At 37.1% G+C, this 21,695-nt stretch overlaps 2 protein-coding genes across 4 annotated transcripts; one reads left to right on the top strand and one right to left on the bottom strand.

The window, feature by feature from the left end:
- Positions 1-199: 199 nt before the first annotated feature.
- Positions 200-5,426, top strand: pdia6 (protein disulfide isomerase family A, member 6). The gene is made up of 13 exons (XM_065256810.1): positions 200-356; positions 753-897; positions 1,221-1,278; positions 1,364-1,490; positions 1,596-1,702; positions 1,790-1,920; positions 2,095-2,209; positions 2,921-3,061; positions 3,277-3,361; positions 3,920-3,992; positions 4,159-4,317; positions 4,468-4,564; positions 4,642-5,426. The coding sequence occupies exons 1-13, from the start codon at positions 341-343 to the stop codon at positions 4,708-4,710; spliced, it is 1,323 nt and encodes a 440-aa protein (XP_065112882.1). The 5' UTR covers positions 200-340; the 3' UTR covers positions 4,711-5,426.
- hpcal1 (hippocalcin-like 1) lies at positions 5,419-15,849 on the bottom strand. 3 transcript variants are annotated; one of them, XM_065256813.2, is made up of 4 exons: positions 15,704-15,849; positions 10,511-10,940; positions 7,749-7,854; positions 5,419-7,556 (listed from the first exon to the last, which is right to left on the bottom strand). In XM_065256813.2, the coding sequence occupies exons 2-4, from the start codon at positions 10,886-10,888 to the stop codon at positions 7,459-7,461; spliced, it is 582 nt and encodes a 193-aa protein (XP_065112885.1). In that variant the 5' UTR covers positions 10,889-10,940; positions 15,704-15,849; the 3' UTR covers positions 5,419-7,458. The 3 variants fall into 3 exon arrangements, with proteins under 3 accessions (XP_065112885.1, XP_065112887.1, XP_065112884.1); XM_065256815.2 differs by lacking the exon at positions 15,704-15,849 and adding an exon at positions 15,535-15,694; XM_065256812.2 differs by lacking the exon at positions 15,704-15,849 and adding an exon at positions 14,945-15,233.
- Between the last annotated feature and the right edge of the window lie 5,846 nt (positions 15,850-21,695).

The raw sequence follows: 21,695 nt of genomic DNA, 5'->3' as shown, positions 1-21,695 counted from the left end.
GACGAATGACATCAAAGTACCGCGAGAGCGCTTCAAAAGCACAGCTTTTAAATAGCTCTCGCGGTACTTTGGTGCCATTTACCGATCGGTCCGCTATGTGCCGCATTTGCTACCTCTCGGCCACTGTACTTTGCCGAGGCACAGAACTACACGTCGAATTCCCATTGGCTGAGTTCGTCTCCGGGTAGATTTGAGCCAATCAGAGCGGGCCACGGTACGACTGTGTTCTAGTTTTGGTTGGAGACCGGGTGGGTGATACGCTTCCAAGAGCATTGAGTGTGGAGGAATAGCATTGCATAGCTTGAAGAAGACTTCAGCAAGATATTGACAAAGAGAAATCATGCGAGCGTTGTTGGGTAAGTGGTTTTAACATTAGTGCAAAGACGTAAGTCTATTTGCAATAAATATAGGCAGCCTAACGTGATGTATATACACATAACATGTAGAATTCCAGCTTGGAGGAAACCGGTTAACATGCTAACAGGGAAATAGACGAAAGGAATTTTGCCAAGTTACTGAAAGCAGTATAAACACAATATTGGTTAAAATTATTGTATTGTAAAACGTTGTTCCTCTTTACCTAACGTTAACTCTCAATGTATGTGAATTGAGTCTGTAAACTATATGTCATATTCAGTGATTCATGATTTGATTTACAAAACAGTGAACCAAAGAAGATCTGCTATGCAATACTCCCTTTATGATGGGAAAAGTACACATTATATGTGTTTTTTTTTTCTCTTGTTTCACAGGTGTGTTGGCGTGTTCTTTGACTGTACTCTCGGTCCATGGTCTCTACTCTGCCAGTGATGATGTGATTGAACTCAACCCATCCAATTTTAACAGAGAGGTCTTGCAGAGCGATAGTCTTTGGCTTATTGAGTTTTATGCCCCCTGGTAAGTCTGCTGGTTCCTGAATACGTTAATCTTACTTCACTTTCTGAAGTGCAAATGGTGAAAAACTTCTGCATGTTAAGCATAAACGGTTGCTCTATTATCATTTTAATAGCAGTGTATTATTAAAAGTTTTCAGTTGCTTTCAAATCTTTGGCCACATTTTGGTTAAATACATTTTTCATAGTGTTGAAAGTGGACCCCAAAAGCTGTGCTTTAGCCACTGTCCTCTATTCCATGTAAACTTTATTTGCATTTCATTTGTTTGCATTCTGCATAACCCACACGCATGAACATACCTGACATCTTATGGTTTGTCATATAAGGTGTGGCCACTGCAAGAACTTGGTTCCTGAGTGGAAGAAAGCAGCCACAGCTTTAAAGGTAACAGATAATCTCAAACAAAAGCATTTTTACAAACACTTTCTAGTTTCTTGTGATTGCTGATATCTGTTTTGTTATTGTGCAGGGAATTGTGAAGGTGGGTGCCGTAGACGCAGACCAGCACAACTCTCTGGGTGGCCAGTATGGGGTCAGAGGTTTCCCAACTATCAAGGTCTTCGGGGCCAACAAAAACAAACCAGAAGATTATCAAGGTTCAGTGTAGCATTCTATTAATTTTTTTTCCTGTTTTTCTTAACTAAAATAAATGTCTCCTCCTTAGGGAATGCTAAGTAAAGTTTGTACTTACTCTCTCCTAGGTGGACGTACCAGTCAGGCCATTGTAGATGCTGCTCTGAATTCTCTCCGCTCCTTGGTTAAAGACAGGCTTGGTGGAAAGACGGGTGGCTCAGACCATGGCAGACAGGTATGGAAGCGCACCGTTGTGACTTTGTTTGTGTTTTATTGTAACTTTATTTATCTGCTCTTGATTGGTTGGTTTTGTTGTGTTTAGAGTGGTGGCGGCCCTGGCAATAAGAAGGATGTGGTGGAGTTGACCGATGATAACTTTGACCGTACCGTGCTGGGTAGTGATGATGTCTGGTTGGTGGAATTCTTTGCTCCCTGGTGTGGACACTGCAAAAAGTAAGTCATTTCTGAGTCAGTTATTTCTTAAAATGTTACATCTCTTAATACGCTATGTGCTTTGCTTTGCATCAAGTGCACAGTCTATTACATCATTACATTGTCTATTACATTGTCTGTAGACACAGTGATACTATTTGTGTCCTATGTTGACTCTTTCCTCAATGTTTTCAGTCTTGAGCCTGAATGGACGGCAGCTGCCACAGAAATCAAAGACCAGACCAAGGGTAAAGTGAAGCTAGGTGCTGTGGATGCTACCGTTCATCAGGGTTTGGCGAGCCGTTATGGGGTACGTTTCAGTATTTCATACAGTGTAGACACGCCCCTTACTGCTGATTGGCCGCTGAGTGTGTTTTGGTACTCGACCTGACTCCTTTTTCCAAAGCGTTTTCTTTAAAATTGTGCACCCTGCCTTTAAGTAAGGATGAGACAATAAATGCCGAAATACGCCAATAATATACGGCCGATAAGTATTCTGAATCGCACCGCCGATATTATGCACAACTATTTCATATACTATGGCTTTTGAAGTCCTTATCGATCTGAAATTAACCTATTATTAACCCCTTGGAAGCGTCTGCAGCAGACATTTATTTTGACATGACACATAAGTTGACGTGATGCGCCGAACATATATTTTGAAATGACGACCCCCCAAATAACGGGACATTATGCGCCCTCGAAAAAGAAGTCACCGGCCGCCACTGATTTCTTATTTTTTTGTTGACTAAAACTGTTGTAATGATATTCATGTGCTTACTATACGTTCACAGTCAGTAACACATCCCAATAGTTTTTCTGGTTAAACTGATTTCAAATATGATTGATTAAATAAATAATACATTTATTTTGGATTTGTAAGCTCTATTCATCAGAATAAAATTCATCTTTATTCTCCATACATCTGAATATTGACCGTTTGCTAAAATTCCTATTTATTTGAGATCAATAAGTACATTTAGATTCACTGTGCTTTCTGCTAACTTGAATTGGTTTGTAGATTCGAGGATTCCCCACCATTAAGGTCTTTCGTAAGGGGGAGGAGCCAGAGGACTATCAGGGAGGACGTACTCGATCTGACATTGTCGCTCGTGCTCTGGACCTCTTCTCTGACAATGTCCCTGCTCCAGAGCTTCAGGAGGTATTTTCTTGGTTATTTTAAAAATTAAATTTTTTGTATTTAACAAGTGCCTCATCCAAAAGCACAAGTGCATTCAAGGCATTTTTCAGTTGTGTGTGTGGAATTAAACCCTATCGACTGTAGGAACTCTTACTATGTCAGATAAGGAAAGTTGTACAAATTGTGTTATTTATTGTTCATTAAATCCTTAATTTATGTCAATTCATTTCTTGAAGATCCTTAATGAAGATACATTGAAGAAGGTCTGCGAGGATTACCAGTTGTGTATTGTAGCTGTGCTGCCTCACATTCTAGACACAGGTATGATATAATGATAATTGAATTAAGGGGATAGGTCATCATTTAATCAACCTCATGTTGTTTTGAACCTGTATGAGTTTCTCTCTTCTGATTAAACAAAACAAAAAAAAAGATATTTTGAGGAATGTTTGTAACAAAACCGATCAGAAGCCCCACTAACATCCATAATAGTTGTTTTTCCTACTATGGAAGTAAATGGGACCATCAACTGCGTGCTTACCATCATTTATCAAATATCTTCTTTTGATTTCATCAAAACAACATGAAGATGAGTAAATTATGTCAGAAAGTAAATTTTGGGTTAATTTGGTTAATTTTTGCTTCCTTCTGTACTTTACAAACTGCATGCAGACTGCTGTTGCTTCATCACACTTTTTCATCTGACCTCAGTTGATAATTAAAGCTATGGGAGATGCCACTTTTGTAATTGAAATGCATTAAAATGATCTTCTGCACATTTTCCAATGTGAACTTATTTATGATATATATATATATATATATATATATATATATATATATACAGTCGTTTATTGAGTGGGATTTCCTTAATATTTACAGGTGCATCTGGAAGAAACGGTTACCTGGATGTTATGAAGATGATGGCAGAGAAATACAAGAAGAAGATGTGGGGGTCAGTCTTGATAGCATCTTCTAGATCAGAATTAAGTACATGTTGAAATCAGCCTGCCCATAAATAATACCAGTACATGTTGGTGCTTGTGTGAAAGATGCAACACTTTAGGGAATGAATAGTGGAGCACAGTCACGTATATCATTAACTCTCTCTCCTTTTGCAGTTGGTTGTGGACCGAGGCAGGGGCACAGATGGAACTGGAAGCCTCTCTCGGGATCGGAGGATTTGGCTACCCTGCCATGGCAGCCATTAATGCTCGCAAGATGAAGTTTGCGTTGCTCAAAGGTTCATTCAGTGAGACGGGCATCCATGAATTCCTCAGGTAATAAAGTGCAGAGCCAAGTTTATGTTATTGGAAGTGTTGACGTATAACTTTGTTAACACACAGTAAATTTGAGGCATTGTTGATTACGCATCTTCTAAATGTCAGTCTGTTTTATGTTGCTAAACTGTAAATGTCTTTATTTTCCAGAGAACTTTCTGTTGGCCGTGGCTCCACTGCTACAGTGGGAGGCGGAGCCTTGCCAAAGATCAACACTGTAGAGCCATGGGATGGGAAAGATGGAGTGGTAAGTTAAAAACCATCAGTGCAATGTAGGGGATTCATGATTCCCTTTTGTTTCTAACTTGTTGTTCTTTCATTCAGCTGCCTGTGGAGGATGACATTGACCTGAGTGATGTGGATCTGGATGATTTGGGAAAGGATGAGTTGTGAGGGCCTGGTCTAAACTACTCTAGACCCAAATAATGCCCATGTCTTCTCTCCCATGGATGAGGGGATGATTGGGACACAAAATTCTTTAGGACTCCAGAAAAGATATAAATAAAACAAATGGTTGTGAGCTTTTACAAAAACTCTTCCCTTAGTTTAATAAGATGGCATTGTCAATGGTTGTTAAGCTCTGCCTCACAAACACTGATTTAGTGCCTCGTTGAGTCAGGATGGTGAACCGGAAATGTTGGTGTCTACTTATTTTCTCTGTGCAAATCAGTTTTCAGCACACTCCGCTGTAAACGGATGTAACACAGAGGTTTTTAAGAGTACACTACTGTTTTATATAAAATATCTATTTCATTGAAAACATTGGATGGATTAAATCCTGATTCGATATATACTGTTTTCCAACTATCCATTTTGCCCCTTCCTTGATCTAGATTGGGAATTTTGCCATAATGTTAACATCTTTCCGGAAGAGAATCTTATTGAATGTAAGGTACCAGATGCATAGTTATTCTTGTTTTAACTTTTTTTTTCCCCTCTGCTGTGACCCTATTTCAAATACATGTTTTTAAAGTTACTGAGCCAGCTTGCATCCCAGGTTGCCCAATTCATCATTTCCTGGACAGGGTATAGTGTGGACATTGTGTAGATTTTTCTTACACAGCTTGTTTTTTGTTATGAAAATAAATAAAAACAAAATAATACAGTAAGTCGGCTACATTTTATTACAGCTATGTTAGAGTTGATGACCATTTCATTCACTTATAAAACACTTAAAGGGACGTGGCACCTTTTTTGAAAATATGCTCATTTTCCAGCTCCCCTAGAGTTAAACATTTGATTTTTACCGTTTTGGAATCCATTCAGTCGATCTCCAGGTCTGGTGCTAGCACTTTTAGCATAGCTTAGCATAATCCATAGAATCTGATTAGACCATTAGCATCATGCTAAAAAATAACCAAAGAGTTTCAATATTTTTCCTATTTAAAACTTGACTCTTCTGTAGTTACATCGTGTACTAAGACCGACACCCTTAGTGGGGTGTCGGTCTTAGTACACAAGGGGTCTATTTCGGGCACTGCGTAATATAATTTTCCTCCTACAGCCCTCCTGTTACGGAAGCAAAGTCCTTGATTATTACACCAGAATGAAAGTATAGTTCCTGGCCATATCAGCCTAGAAAATCACAACTCTTAATTTTCCATCGGCCTTAGTACACGATGTAACTTCAGAAGAGTCAAGTTTTAAATAGGAAAAATATCAAAAACAAAAAAAAATTTTTGCACGGTGCTAAATGGTCTCATAAGATTCAATTGATTGTGCTAAGCTATGCTAAAAGTGGTACCGCCAGACCTGGAGATCAGCTGAATGGATTCCAAAACAGTAAAAATCAAATGTTTAACTCTAGGGGAGCTGGAAAATGAGCATATTTTCAAAAAAAGTGGAGTGTCACTTTAACGAGCACTAAAAATAGTTAATAGTCATTTCAATGAGTATTGTAAGTGAACACCAATGATTTAAATGGCAAATGTACTGTATCAGTGATTTATTCATGCAGAAGTACACTGTTCATTCATAAGGATGCGGCATTTACACCATTTGCACCAGAGCTTTGGCTTCACAAAAATATGGCTAGACGTCCCGTTCTCAGCTGCATTATTTTCAACCATCATTGCTTACAGTACAATCAACACTGTACAAAATTAAAAACGACTCATAAATTGAATATATCCAGTACAAATATTTGTTTTGGCATTGCACTGCAAGTCACTTTACAGCAAAAATATGACGAAAAAATACAGGAACGCACAGAGATACCACACATGCATATAAAGAAATTAAAAGCAGAACCCCCCACAAGTAAAACCATTAACAAAACCTGCAGACACATATTTTAATAAAATTAAAAATGTTACTGTTATATTTCATAGCGCTACAGCTTCTGTGTTGTGTTTTGACACTGGACTGGAGAAAGGATGAGGGAAAACTAACCACCTGTCTGTCATTTAATCTGCCCCATATGGCCAAATGGACAACAGTGTTAAAATATTAATGACTAAACCACCATAGCAGACCCAATGCTGATAGCTTCAGGGTTTTTTTTTACTTCCAAGGCAGTATGGAAAAGCCAACCAGGTTTTGAATAGATTAATGGGATGTGATTATATTGCACTTGAAAACAGTTCAACAATATTACATCTTAATCATTTTCTTAACTCCTGAGAACAAACACTGCCAAACGTGCTCCACTTCTGTAACATCAATTTAACAATACATTAAGAGTACTAAGCAGGATAGCAACACTTGCTTCAAATGTAGCTTGACCACAACATTCGGCCAAAAGACACCTTATAAAAGCACTACAATGAGCAGTATTTGCATGTTTAGGACATACTCAGGCAATGTTAATGGTGTTTTGGAGTGATTTAGATTATGGAATGAGAAACTACAGTTTATGTTTTGGCCAAATTACTGTTGTGGAGATTTGCAGATGATACTATTTACCATCCTTGCGTGGAATGCAAACAGTTAAAAATTAGTTTGTTGGTCATCCCTTATAATGCAAACAAAGCCCATGCATTTTACATATCTCCTCAATACAGAACATGCTGGAATACTGATGCTTAAACTGTTACTACCCTTGAACGTGGAGAAAAGTATGTGGTAGTTCATCACTTCTAATGTTTCTGTCTTTTCAGTGAGTGTGTGAGACTGCCTGTCAGCTGCTTTTAACACCTGTATTTATAACTGTCGAGAGGTGCTTTGGTCAGACTGCAGTAGTCTGACGATAGAAGGGTCACTCTTGGCACCTTTGATGAATTCCTCAAGAGAAAGTCTGCCTACAGAACGAGAAAAAAAAACATTTCCACAGTTCAGTCCAAATATATTATTCTGTGAAAATATTTTGGGAAAATTCTGGATGCTGAATAAATTGAATTAGTTAGATCTGTAATTCAATGATTAAAAGTTTGTGTTCGAGTTACATTAATATTAATGGTGAGTGGGAGACGGGTCTCAGGAGGAAGACTTACCATCATTATCTGTATCCATCTGTCGGAAAATCTTGTCTGTTCGTTTCTCTGGAGTTGACTCATCCTCGGGCATCTTCATCACAGATGACACCATTTTATAAATTGCCTATAAGATTATCAAACATATGTTAGTCGTAAGAAACCATATGATGAGTTCCGATGCAAAACCCTCTAAGTGCTTCTGACATGTTTTCTTTTTATCGGACTCTGAATGGCGTGGGATTAAGCGGATTTAAAGCGAAATTATTTAATGAACGTATAATACGTGGCGAGAGCATTTGGTTAATTTTAATAAATATATTTGGTTAATATTATTTTCTCATTTTTGACAGAGGTGGCGTTTAGCAGCTTTTGCATCACACCAAAGAGATACTCATTATATCTTCATTATACACTATTTACATACTTTCCATTGTCTGTTAAACTGCTGTAAAAAAAATCAATATCTGTAATCAATGTAAAATAGCCATCTATGTTATTAACACTGGGAGTCAACAGTCCCTTTGAAGTAGTGAACAAAGCCCTTGTGTTTGGCCACCGTTTGTGGCAAGACCATATGGCCTGTGGAACACTTGATTGAGGAGATCTGTTTATTCAGGAGGTCTGTATCACCAAACATTCGACTGAGCCAATATTGATATGGAACAAGCTGCTCTGAAAACAATGGATTGGGAAGCAAAATGCAGAATTCGAATTAAACGTAAAATGAGGACGAAAGTACTTGACTTGTTTGTCTTTTAGTTTGTCTAAGAATACGCGGTATAGTTTATGCAAAAGCATTCATTTGTACAGTGCACAGGCAAAATAACAGCTGGCTGCTTCATGGCCAGCTGTGGAAAAAATGAATTATATTAGGCCTTAGGCCAGGTTTACATGATGACGATGTAGTGAAAAACTGAAGAGTTTTTTTCCGTGTTGAATGAAAAATCATTACATTTTATGTTAAGAGCACACAAATTATTTTATTTATGTGGCCCCACAAGAGCTTAATAAAATTATTTTATTGTTATTATAAGCATTTTTTTGCAGGGTTTCTCCTGCATTGAATACCAATCTGCATTGGTATGGTATCTAATGTTAGGCCAACGTATGGCACTTTACAGTAGGGCAACGTATGGTGTGTTGCATTATGGGTATGGTGTGTTACGTTATGGCAACATATGGTATGTTGCGTTATGGCAACTTATGGTATGTTGCGTTATGGCAACTTATTGTGTGCTATGTTATGGCAATGTATGGTACGTTACATTATGGTAAAGTTGTGTATGTTACATTAGTTCAAACATATGATGTGTTACGTTATGACAACATATGGTGTGTTGCATTATGGTTACGTATGGTAGGTTACATTGTAGTAACGTAGTGTATGTTACATTAGTTCAACATATGGTATGTTACATTATGGCAATATATGGTGTGTTATGTTATGGCAACATATGGTATGCTACGTTAGTGCAACGTATGGTATGTTATGTTAAGGCAATGTATGGTGTGTTACCTTATGTCAGTGTATGGTGTGTTATGTTATGCCAATGTATGGTGTGTTATGTTATGCCAATGTATGGTGTGTTATGTTATGCCAATGTATGGTGTGTTACCTTATGCCAGTGTATGGTGTGTTACGCTAGGCTGGAGCAACCTATGGTATATTACGTTTGGGTAGGGGTGTCAAACTCAAGGCCCGCGGGCCAAATCCAGCCTGCTCCCTGATTTTATGTGACCTGCAAGAGCTTATAAATAGTTTTTTTATGTGACCCACAAGAGCTTACAAATAATGTTATTGTTATAAGTATTATTTTTTAGCGACTGATTGCCGGAAAGAGAATGAGCAGAAAGCCGGGAACGTCCGCACTCGGTCGCCAAACTAAGCACAGTCTCTGCTTTTTCCTTGCAAGCCTGCGCATTCATCAAAACAGACACAGAATTGTGAAAGGTCGGAAGACCAAATCCTATCCTGTGAGGACATTTTTTGTGTCATTTACACAAATGTTTGTTTGTCTGGCTGGATTTGCATGCAACGCTTATTTTTCTGCTAATGTCTGATTCACGAACTAAGGACTAATTTAAACCGAATAATTTAAACTGAATAATTTTAATGAACGATTAAAACTGATCTGTACAACACTAAACTCATAAGAAGTCTGTCAGACAGTCACTCCAAGAAAAAGATCACAGCTTTTTAGCAAAAAGGCAAGAAAAAGGTGATTTTGAGAGTGATGGGTATCTGTGTCTGATAACTGCATGGCCTATATATAATGTGGGGGAGGTTCATTTGTATATGAAAATGCATCTCATTTTATTTCCTGCGCATTAAAGGATCACATACAAAATTTTGTCAACTTGTCGGAAAAATGCGTTAATAAAAACCTGTGGGCCGGTTATGCTTGTGCATGCCTAATAGGCTAAATCAGCACATGCACATGATGTCACCATTATCACAGATTCAGGTTTACATCGTTTACACGGAGACGACAAGGCATCATTATCAAAAACATGCACTTTGACAGACACCCGTCTTCAAAAGTTTTCAGGACCCCAAAACACTGTCTTCGTGTAAACGGACAACCAAATCACCTAAAAAGTTCCTGTTTATAGTTAAAATTGTTGTGTAAATTGCTAAAATGGTCACTTGAATTTAATTCCCGGAGACTTAAGCTGAGTAGCACCACCCACATCAACGATCACTCACTTTTAAGATTTCTTCTTTGAAGATGAACATAAACCAAAAAATGTCTGAATAGGACATAATATAAGAGTCTTACCTGTACAATCTCCAGCATTTCAGCCCGGCTGATGTATCCATTCCCATCCAGATCGTACATGCTAAAGGCCCAACGGAGCTTCTGTTCCAGGCCTCCACGTGAGGTCACGCTCAGAGCAATGATGAACTCCCGGAAGTCAATGGTGGCATCACTATTGGTGTCAAAGGTGCGAAAGACGTGCTCAGCAAACTTTGAAGCATCACCATAAGGAAAGAAATTGGCGTAGATTTTCTTGAACTCCTCAACCGTTAAGTGACCAGATGGGCAGTCCTTGAGGAAACCTCGGTACCACTCCTGCAGCTCATGGTCTGTAAACTCTGTGTTCTCCCGTAGGTCATTCAGAACCTCAGGGCGTAACTTGCTGTTCTGTTTACCCATGATGAAACACTCTCACAGACTCCTTGATGCTCTCAGAGTTTGCCTGTAAGCACTGTACACAAAGAAACAAAAGAGAGACTTAGATATTTTTACACCTAAATTAGACTCTTTTATACCTTCATACACCGGCAATAAAAAAGATTCACGTTTCCTCAGTCAGATGTTGGTTTCAGAATAATGGAAAATGTGTAACCCTTCCAAACTGAAGGAGTGGATACTGGTATCCATGGTTACCATATAAAACCTAGTTAAGGTGAGAATTTATTGCCTCCTTCACAGTGGGGGAGGAAATAAGGTTAAAGGGGACGAGGGGAGCTGAAAAGCATACGGTGAGGGATTCAGTGATGCTAATAGTCCAAAACTGTCAGTACACAACCTTAGCAACAGTAAAGGCAGGTTGGGTTACCAGGGAGATGTCGGAAAGATGTGTTTTTTTTACATGTGTGTGGGTAATTTAGAACAGTTGGTGTTTTTTTACTGTACTCACGGCTTTAAGAGGGGGCAGAAAGTGAGGCACGGGCAGATCTATTTAAACAAATCATATAAAGACCATATAAATGTGAGGCGACAGGAATGGTGAAATTTAATGATAGGTTACGTAAGTCATAAGCAATCACTCTTTTGCACAATTTCTTTCCAATTGCAGTCTCTCTATCCATTTCTGAATTGTTGCTTTGTCCCATATAGTTCCTGTTTTGAATGTATTATTCGGGCTTGTTTTTGGCTCTATATTTTGGTTTTCAGAAATATACCATGAATAAAACCACTGCTAAATAAACTCTCCCTTGTGGAAAACTATGTTGCAGCATAAGATGAGAATCCCATGAATGTCTGTTGTGCGCTTGCATTTTTATAGTAATGTAAAAAGCTATATATAAAAGCAGCACTTTCTTAGGAAGCTACTTCATTTCCTCTGTTACTTATTTTTACATTTTAGAAGTCATCTCTACCTCTTTAAAAAAACGTTTTGCTCAGCCGGCTACTTTGCCAGGGCTATTACAAACCCGGCTCCTCCCTAGGTTGGAGTCACATGGTTGAAACTACTGGTCTGGCAGCACGCATGCAGACATAAACATGGGCGTAGCTTTCTGCTTGCTCCCCTTTCCCCTCAGACAGTCACCAAGCCACAAGAAACCAAGAACTTTCCATTCTGAAGAAAAAAACATTAGCTTCATGTTCTGCTGTCGAAGTGAACAATTATGAAACAAGAAGGGTCTCTAGAGGCCCCCGATCCAGCAGAAACAGCTCACCGAGGGCAAGTATATTGAGCTGAGATTCAGGCACACATGTTCTCTCTGAAAAGGAGCCAAAATGAAAGATGCTGTATGATGAAAGAAGTGAAAAGTTGAGCATAGACCCAATAATCAAAATTGCTGAAAAACCCATCGCAAAAATTGAATCCGAACAGACCGTCTAAGTATGAATTGTGGGTGGAGAGCAGATGGTGTATTACTGTATGCTCCAATACTTCACGATTTAAAGCATCCTAGTCACAAACCATAATGCTTTACAAATGATGGTTTTTTTATAAATGATACCAGTGACACTCAAACACTCTGATATAAAAATATACTGTTATTATGTAATACTGTTCTTACATAAACACTTAAGGATGAAAATATTTGACCCAGCCTTGAAAAACCAACTCTAGTCATTGTGATTTACAATTTCCTACAAAAAAATCATCCTATACATGTTCAGTAAAGAATGTTTTCTGTGAAAAATATAACATCGATATGACCATGTCAAAGATTGAAATCAACGTGAAACCAATGAATGAAACTGTTCACTACCATGTGTCAAAAGGAAATATCGTGTCACAATAGGTCACAGCTCCTAATTTGCTTCTCATGACTAAACATTCCTCTTTGACTTTCACACAATCCCTATAGTTTCCATTTTCACTCCTGGTTGGCTTCGTTGCACAAACTTGTCTTTGCCAGCCCCATTACCAGCTCCAAACCATCAACCCTGCCAGTCTGGCTAAGCTGACTGAGCTGTTGTGCCTAGCTACCAGATTTCACACTTACACAACATTTCCTTCAAGCCGATGAAAGAGTAGACATCTTCCCTACAAAGCCCTACAGTTCAACCATCACCCTATATTTACATTTATGCATTTGACAGATGTTTTGTCTGAAGTGACTTACAGTGCAATTAAGCTATACATTTAATACAGTTTTAAACATAGGTTTGGGAGGACTTTAGTTCCGTCAATCATCATTACGAGCATATAAGCAGCAATGTTTGTGCTTTCCCAGGGAGAATTCTTCTGGCATCCCTACTTCTCCCCATCTCTGCCCCTTTCCTCCTCTATTCAATTCCGTTATGTGGAAGGGGGGTTTGAGCTCGTAGCTTATGCTGCGTTCCAGGCACGTTTTTGAGCCCGCAAATCACAACTCGGAACTGAGAGTACATCGATCTAGTACGAGTTCATGGGTGGGAAGTCATGGGTTTGACTGCCGTTCTAGTGCACTTTTACGGGTAGAAGGTTGGAAAAACACGGGTTACAGGTTTCCTGGAACGCGGCATTAAGGACAAGCATTGGGTTTGAGCCCGGTTCAAAGACGGCAAGCCAAGTTTATTTACCATTAACTATTAGACTGAATGGGCAGGCAAACTCCCTGGCAATCAAACTCTTGATCTTACCATTGCTCGCGCGATGCCCAACTGGTTAAGCTATAGGAAAGCATATTTTATTTGCAAAATGCATTCTTTTTTGTCTCTTAACAAGTTTTGTCTAAGTTGTCTGATAACAAAGACAAGTAAGTTGGCAAGCGTTTATCCTCCCACTCAAAGCCAAAGCAACGGTAGCTTGGAATAGCATGTGACACATTACATTTTAATACATATCATACTGTAGCAATTTAACATGCAGTTGTACATTATTCATTTTTTCCATACTTTTAAACATCAGCTCCATTAACTCGAAGCGTGTATGTGTGCTGATGTAAGGCCCATTAAGCCTTATTTTCCCAAAGCACCCTAACAGGTATGCACCCTGACAGGTGTCAAAGCATCAGTAGAACAGAAAACCCTGTCTTTCTGCTGCTCCAGCGGACCATAAAATCACATGAAAACAAACAATCCGCTTGTACCCTCATCTGAGCATCCCGAGTATTTTCCTGGAATAGCATGTCGCTAAATGTAATGGTGTCATGAGGTCATTGCCCATCTTCCATTTAGGGGATGAATTCACAGAAGCCATTTACCCATTTTGGTTGTTATGACCAGAAATCAGACCGGACGTGAATGAGAGACAGAAATAAAAGCTCAGGGTTCCTGAGGTTAAGTGTCACAGAGATGATTGCAAGGCTTCATGGAGAGACTTGATTGGAAAAGTGGAAAGCCAGATCTCTTACCCCTGTTGTGATCATGCTGTTACTCACTAGGTGATCATAACTCATAACCTCTTGGTGAACATTACAAATGGCAACATACAGTAGGAGAACAACTTACTGTTTGTCTCAGACTCCATTAATCACATAAAAGATGAAGCACTGTAACATTTCAATGACCTTAGGGAACTATGACATGCAGTATAAATGTAACTTCAAAACTAATACAGTACGTAAACAATGAAATATATTCACGGATAATATTAGTCATTTTACTATACATAGAAGTAGGAGGGCGTATGTAGGCTACTGTATGGACCATGCATAAAGGGGAAAATACGTGGGAGTAAAAGTTAAGTTGAAGGTTGTTTTGACTGGGAAATAAAAGCCAAGACAAAACAATAAACGTATTTAATTTTAAACATAATATTAAACTAATAAACTTATTTTTCCACAAATCTGGAAGAAACGAGACTGCCACACCTACCATCGGGTAATACCTAACACACTGTTTCAGATATCTATTTCTTCAACAGTATTTATCATGAATTTGATTGTTTTTGTGCTAGTATTAGGAACTGTGTGTTCATTCTCAGGAAGCAGATTAAAAACCGCTATCACGCAAATAAAGACATAGCGCACAGAAAAAACGTCATATGTAATTTCAGTTGATAAAACACAAGAAATAACTTGAAAGGGTTAAAAAACTTTCACTTACCAATACAAATTAAAGAGAAATCTGAAAAAATGTCTAAGTTGAAGACTACGTCCGTCTAATCCTAAAAAAGGGGTGTTCTCTTTCACAAAACTTTCAACATTTTCGCTGTATGGAAAATCTCAACCATTTTTCTCAAAAACTATATGAAACTACAAAAATGTATTCCTATTCTGAAAGTCGGTGGGTTGACTTAATACAAAAGGATAAAAAAGTTACAAATGGTAAAACACTCTGCACAATCCATCTGAAACGCGCACTTGAAACCTCATCAATTGAGCCAGAGACCTGACACCGCACGAGCCCTGCTCCGTTGTCAATGGACGAGTCCATGGCTAAACTTTAGGGGACACTCAAATTTAATACATTTTATAAACGCGTGCTTTATCTTGTAGAATTCGTTATAATATATCAGGAAGCAAAAACTATATATACATTTCGCAAATACGTAATATCTATGTATAGAAATATTGCACGTCTGTTGTCTAAAAAACGAACATCAGTGCTGTTATATGGAGCAGTCCAAACACTCTGAGGTAGCCTACAGCAGATTGTAACTGTTTGTTGTACTGTATAAAGTGTAGGCTACTCACCCCAGGAAATGTTCTTTTCTTTCGTTTTTGTCGAAAGATAACAAGAAAGACGCGACGAAGTAGGTTATCTGCCTAGCCTAGTATAAAACTAACTTACATCGTCTGTCTTTTATCGTAAACTTCTTAAGTATAATTAATACAAGACTCTGGCGCACTTAACCTGATTTACCTGACAAAACATCTGTTGCACAGCAAGAAGAACTCACGAACGAAACATCCTTGTTTTCACTTTGCTGATGTTTGACTTGTTTATACATTTCGGAGTTTTGCTTCAGAGTTGACTTGTATCAGACGAGGGTTTGTGATGGAAACCCATTCTAAAATGTTTTTTAACATTTCCACATGGGGGCGGCAGACTTGCATAGTGATTCCACAAGAAGCATGTGTGTGGCTCTTTGTAGGCTGTGGCGTCGTATGGTCGTCGTTCTGTGAACTTATTTAAAACAAAAAGTAAGTATAAGACATTCTCTTCAGCAGCATTTAGCTTACAGGAACCAAATTAACTGTTAATCTCTACAACACTTATTATAACACGTTATCTTAAAATGATATAAATCAGCAAATGTAATGCATTATTAAAGCGTAATATGAAACACAATTATATAAAACATAGTTATAAATGACTTATAAAAAAACAGCGCACCTAAAACGTTCATAGATGCATCTCATTAATTATTCAAATACAACAGTCAAATGGTAGTTTTTATGTGATCTCACGCACTTAGCGGAACGCCCGACGGGCGGGCAAGAGAGCACTAACTGCCGTTCGCAGGTTGAGATGCTTCTATGAAATACCGTCAGAGAAGATAACCTAAAGAGCAGTATGTGAATTTTAGTGCCATAAGCAATGGCAGCCATCAATTTACTTGTATTTACAGTCACCACTTCATCAAGGTAACTTCCCGTAAACACTGATATACTAATCATTACATTTTTTTTTACCACAAATCATATCTTTGCGTAATTTTCTTACCTGGATTGTTGTCATATACTAAGGCAAGCAACTGCCGTAATTGGATACACTAGTTTAACTGCTAAAGTTAGCTAAAGAGCAGCAGTAGGTGCCATTTCAAAAAGGAGGTTTAACCAACTCAGGTTAAAGGCGGGGTGCATGATTTTTAAAAAACTCTTTGGAAAAGGCAATCGGGCCAAGTATCAAAACACACTTGTAGCCAATCAGCAGTAAGGGGCAGGTCTACTAACCATCGTTGCCTGGGTTGGGTATGTGTGGGGCGGTTCTATCAAAAGAAGGTCCAGATTCTAATGGGGTTGGGGCGTGTTTGTTACGGTGATTTCAAATGTCAACACTGGCTTTCAGAGTTCATGCACCCCACCTTTAAAACTTGAACTTTTATTTTGTTTACTATGAGATGGAATTCATTCAGTTCGCATTTGAGTGTCTAACTAGGGGGCAGCAGAGGATTATTCTATAGGGCCTTTTACACTGGAAATAGTTAACCCTGGGTTATTCTAAACACCAGGTTAACGGAATCCTGGGTTATCTGTTTTACGTTTCACACTGTTCATACTTAACCCTAGGTCAGGTGTCTCCAACCCTGCTTTTATACACCCTTCTGTAATTAAGGGTTAAGTGCAGTGTGAAAAGCCCTTGTGTGAAGCAATCTTTAACCTAGGGTTAAAAGCAGGGTTTAGAACGAAGATAACCTAGGGTTAAGCGCAGTGTGAAAATCCCTTATGTCTCCTCAAATGTCTAATCAATTGACCGATTTACAATGAGACGCAGAACCAAACATGTGCCGTTACAGTCTCTACTTTTTCAGATAAAACAGCAAACATTTGTGGATCATTGAAAACTTTTTAAAATATGCCCATATCTTTGTCGATGTCAATGCCCTTGTCAAAGCTTTGTCCATGCCTAAAGGACAACAACTGTGACATTTGTTCCAAATAAGATTACATCAGAGCTACAAATACACCAGAACATAGTTTTAAAGTTTTAAGATATCACAAATAGTTTTAGTCTCTATTATTCTGACCAAGTTTGAAACATATATTGCTATGGATCACTGCATATTCTCATTACTATTGCCATGCCAGACTGTGTGTATGATTTCATATGTGCAAGAAAAGCTATCCACGAATTGCTTGACCAAGCAGAAAATGTGCTGTTGCAGCCAGATCTATTACAAAAATCACACTGTATTTAATGCATAACTAGGCTAATTATATAGAGTTTTCTCAAGCAAACAAATTTTAAAAGTTATTGAAAAATATTGGTACATTTTGGTATAGACAACAAGTAATAAATGTACATGCAATATGAGCCAATGGTCTGTTATTGTCACTTGAATAAATCTTGCTTCCTATGGACCCCACAGACCCCATAACTCTATGCAAGATAAGCAAATATATATGCTTGAGGTTTTGAAATTGTTATACAAAGAAGATAAAAAATAAACCTTTAAAAAATATTGCAATAATCCGTAGTGTAATAATCATATTAAAATATTTTTATCTTAGAACATATGGTATTAGCAAGTAATGACAATGTAAAATGTAACTATAACATTTTTAAGAGACAAAACCTATTAGACATTTCACCATGATCAAAAGCTAATAGTTTAATTTTATATAGTTTTTTATTATTTAATTATCATTTACTGTCGCACATTTTAAAGTTTAGTCTTTGGATTTTTTTATTGAGGGCCTGATTCCTTTGAATTTTAACTTTAAAACAAACAGTACATGGTACTTGACATGATTGATTTTTGTCTGTTTATTTGGAATAAAATCCAAGTCCCAGTCAATATTAGTGTTGCCAATTTCATGCTTCCACCAATCAGACTGCAAGAAAGTGTCACAACATTTAATATATTTTTCTGCATTATTTTTTTAAAATAAAATATTATTTAAATTTATCAAATACAATGATGCATAGAGATGCAATGCTATGCTTTCAACAAAAATCCAATCAGAAAATTGTACTGATCTTTTTACTTTTGAAGTCCTATCCTTTTATGCTATCTACATTTTACATCTATATTCTTATTTTTATTTTATTTTACATTTTGAACAATATAGAATGCAATTTATTGCCTAAATGATATCATAGGTTTGTCTTGTATAAACAAATGCACAACATTAGCTAACATCAAGGTGTTATCAGGATGTCTATTCAGGGATGGCGAGTGCATGTGTTGGGCATGCCAAGGGTCTGGGTAAAGTACGTGTGCCATTTATTGCAGAGCATGTCCACAGATGTGTGATGCAATTCCAAAAACACATAATGTTAGTATTGTATAGCTAATTCAACATTTTATCCACAGTGTGAGTGACTTGCCAAACATCTTTCAGATCTCAAGTCTTGGTGATATCCCATTTTCAAAACACATAGGACTTTAAGCACGCAGATAATGTCTTTTTTAGTTATAAGATCTATGGTTTTGTCTCCTTTCAAAAGGAAGCAGAGACCATGTGTAGGTATAATCTATAGCTTAACTTAAGATAAGTTCATCAGTGCAGGAACGAAGGTTGTATCCAACTCAAATGTCCCGATCATAGTCCACATTGCAGCATATACATGAACAAATGTAAATTTGTCTACTAAAAACTTTACAAAACATTATGCTATTGGAGATGAGCCTGTGTAGGAATTAACATGAAAATAATATGAATTAATTAAATATTTTTTTTTTTACAAAAAATACAGTAAGCCTGTGCTGTGCAGACACATCAGAAACCCTTAACATTCTCTGTTGATAAATGTTTCTGAGGCAAAACTGTTACAGTTGTCACCTCCTGTAGATTTTGAAACAGGACTTACATTTCAGCTATTCAGAGAGATGTGTCCACAAGAGTGGAATCAATTTAGACCTAAATTTATTTAGTTATTTTGCTATTGCTCAAAGGTTTGTTCTTAACACAGACCTAATACATTAGATTCCACATTTAAATACAAATAATTATACTACACTGTAATTATACACAGTAGAAACAAATGTTCTCAGCTTTTATTAACATTTTAAAATATACTATTACTATGAATATTTGTATTACCCATATCATCTGTTCATCATATGTTTAGATAAAATTTTTATTGGGTATATAATTGACTGATAAGTTATCTTAGTTGCACAACGGTCTGTGTCTGATATTGTCATCATGTATGTATCAGTGTACTGTATCAGTCTAATACAGTAAATTTAGGTCAGATTTATACATTTTACAACAGCTATAATAGTGTCTGGCACATATATTGATAAAAGTCTGTATGTGTGACTATGGGCATGTACAGTGTAACGTATACCTCACATCAGCACAAAATTAAGGTCTTAATGTTCACTGGTGCAAATATTAACACATATGTTTTACAATTAAAAATTTAAAATAAATTATATATTTTTGTTTGCAGTTAGAGTTAACATAAAATAATTTAAAGAAAGCAAATGAATATGAGTAATACATAAGAGGCTATAGGTTAAAATATTGTTTAACTATTTTCACATTTAGCATGTTATGATTAAAAAGCACAAATGGGCCACATCTATATGTATGATAATTATTTCATTCCACTGAATTATTTTAAAACAACTCTACTCTTTTATGTCTGCTGTGAACTATTATTTATTTATTTGTGCTTTATTTAAATGGCAGAGTAAAAAACCTTTTCTCCAAAAATCACACTAAATAACAATGCCATTTTAATTTATGTATGTGTGTTTGACTGTTCATATTTCTTTGAATTTTAGACTTGTAAAAATAAATTAACATGCATCTGTTTGTTAGACCTTATTATTAAAAATCTTTTTTAAACGTCCCCCCAAAAAAGACTCATGTTATGAGCAAAGATAAAACGAGAAGCGCTTTGGACGGAATAAAAGTTTACTTCTGGAATAAATAATGAAAGCATGAAATAATATCTGTTCACTTCTCGATAGGATTGTGTATTTTATACATTTGTCAAAATCTTGATATGTAAATAGACTTTTAAAGGGGACATGTCACAATAATTTTTTAAGATGTGAAATAAATCTTTGGTGTCCCCAGAGCACATATGTGTATTTTTAGCTCAAAATACCATATAGATATTTTTTATAACATGCTAAAATTGCCATTTTTTTAGGTTTGTGCAAAAATGTGCCGTTTTGGGTGTGTTCTTTAAAATGCAAATGAGCTGATGAAATTCAAACACTGATCACAATGATGGTGGTTTGTTGTAATTGAAACTTAATTGTGCTGTCAATTATTTTCTCTCTGTCTCTCTCTCTTTACTAAATGGCAGTGCTGTGGTTGGATAGTGCACATTAAGGGGCGGTATTATTATAATAAGAGCTCTTTATGACATCATAAGGAGAGCCTAATTTCAATGGCCTATTTCTTCACGTGCTTGTAGAGAATAGTTTACCAAAACTAAGTTACTGGGTTGATCTTTTTCACATTTTCTAGGTTGATAGAAGCACTGGGAACCCAATTATAGCACTTAAACAAGGAAAAAGTCAGATTTTCATGCCATGGCCCCTTTAAACAAGCATTCATGATAAAACACTGCTGCTGTTCTCCTTTTTTCCACTACCATTTTTTATAAGTACTTACTTACTTATTCATTTAGCTGAGGCTTTTATCCAAAGCAACTTACAATTGCTATATATATGTCAGAGGTCACAATTTTTTAAAATCCCATAATGCACCATAAAAGCCACAACATTGCAATCATGTCTTATTAAAGTGAGTCACCATCTTAAAAAAATAAATGTTATGAATATGTTCATAATGTACCATAGTACTATAGTTTTTCTCTATGTACTCTGCACTCTTAGAATAATGGCGCTTTTCCATTGAATAGTACCCCAAGGGTTGAGTCGGGTCAGCATACTTATACAAAAGTTGTCACTTGGACAGTACCCTTTAAAAAAGATCCTAATACAAACCATTGCGGTACAGATATGCACCTTTGAGGCACCAATATGCTTTTTAGGCTGCCCCAGCAGGAGTGAAGATCATGTATGTTTTAGTGTGTTTATGAGTGTAAAGAGGGATGTGAATGTATTTGATTCAGACGCTGGCTAAAGTCTTTCGTTGTGTTTTACTAAGCAACGGACAAAACACTTGTCATATATGGAAACACAGGGAACAGCAGTAGTAATAAAAGTGTTTATAAAATGTATAAATCCAAACTGTCCAGTGCATACCAGAGACAGGGA

This window comes from Paramisgurnus dabryanus, chromosome 12 (assembly GCF_030506205.2).
Source record: "Paramisgurnus dabryanus chromosome 12, PD_genome_1.1, whole genome shotgun sequence".
Lineage (NCBI taxonomy): Eukaryota > Metazoa > Chordata > Actinopteri > Cypriniformes > Cobitidae > Paramisgurnus > Paramisgurnus dabryanus.
The sequence above is the reverse complement of the archived record's forward strand: the minus strand, read 5'-3'. Positions and strand labels throughout refer to the sequence as shown.

Coding starts and splice junctions, on each gene's coding strand:
- pdia6 (XM_065256810.1), top strand. Junction 898..1,220: donor ATTGAGTTTTATGCCCCCTG/GTAAGTCTGCTG, acceptor TTGTCATATAAG/GTGTGGCCACTGCAAGAACT. Junction 1,279..1,363: donor AAGCAGCCACAGCTTTAAAG/GTAACAGATAAT, acceptor GTTATTGTGCAG/GGAATTGTGAAGGTGGGTGC.
- hpcal1 (XM_065256813.2), bottom strand. CDS start 10,888: ATGGGTAAACAGAACAGCAAGTTACGCCCTGAGGTTCTGAATGACCTA. Junction 7,855..10,510: donor AAATGCTGGAGATTGTACAG/GTAAGACTCTTA, acceptor ATAATCTTATAG/GCAATTTATAAAATGGTGTC. Junction 7,557..7,748: donor GATGGATACAGATAATGATG/GTAAGTCTTCCT, acceptor CTCGTTCTGTAG/GCAGACTTTCTCTTGAGGAA.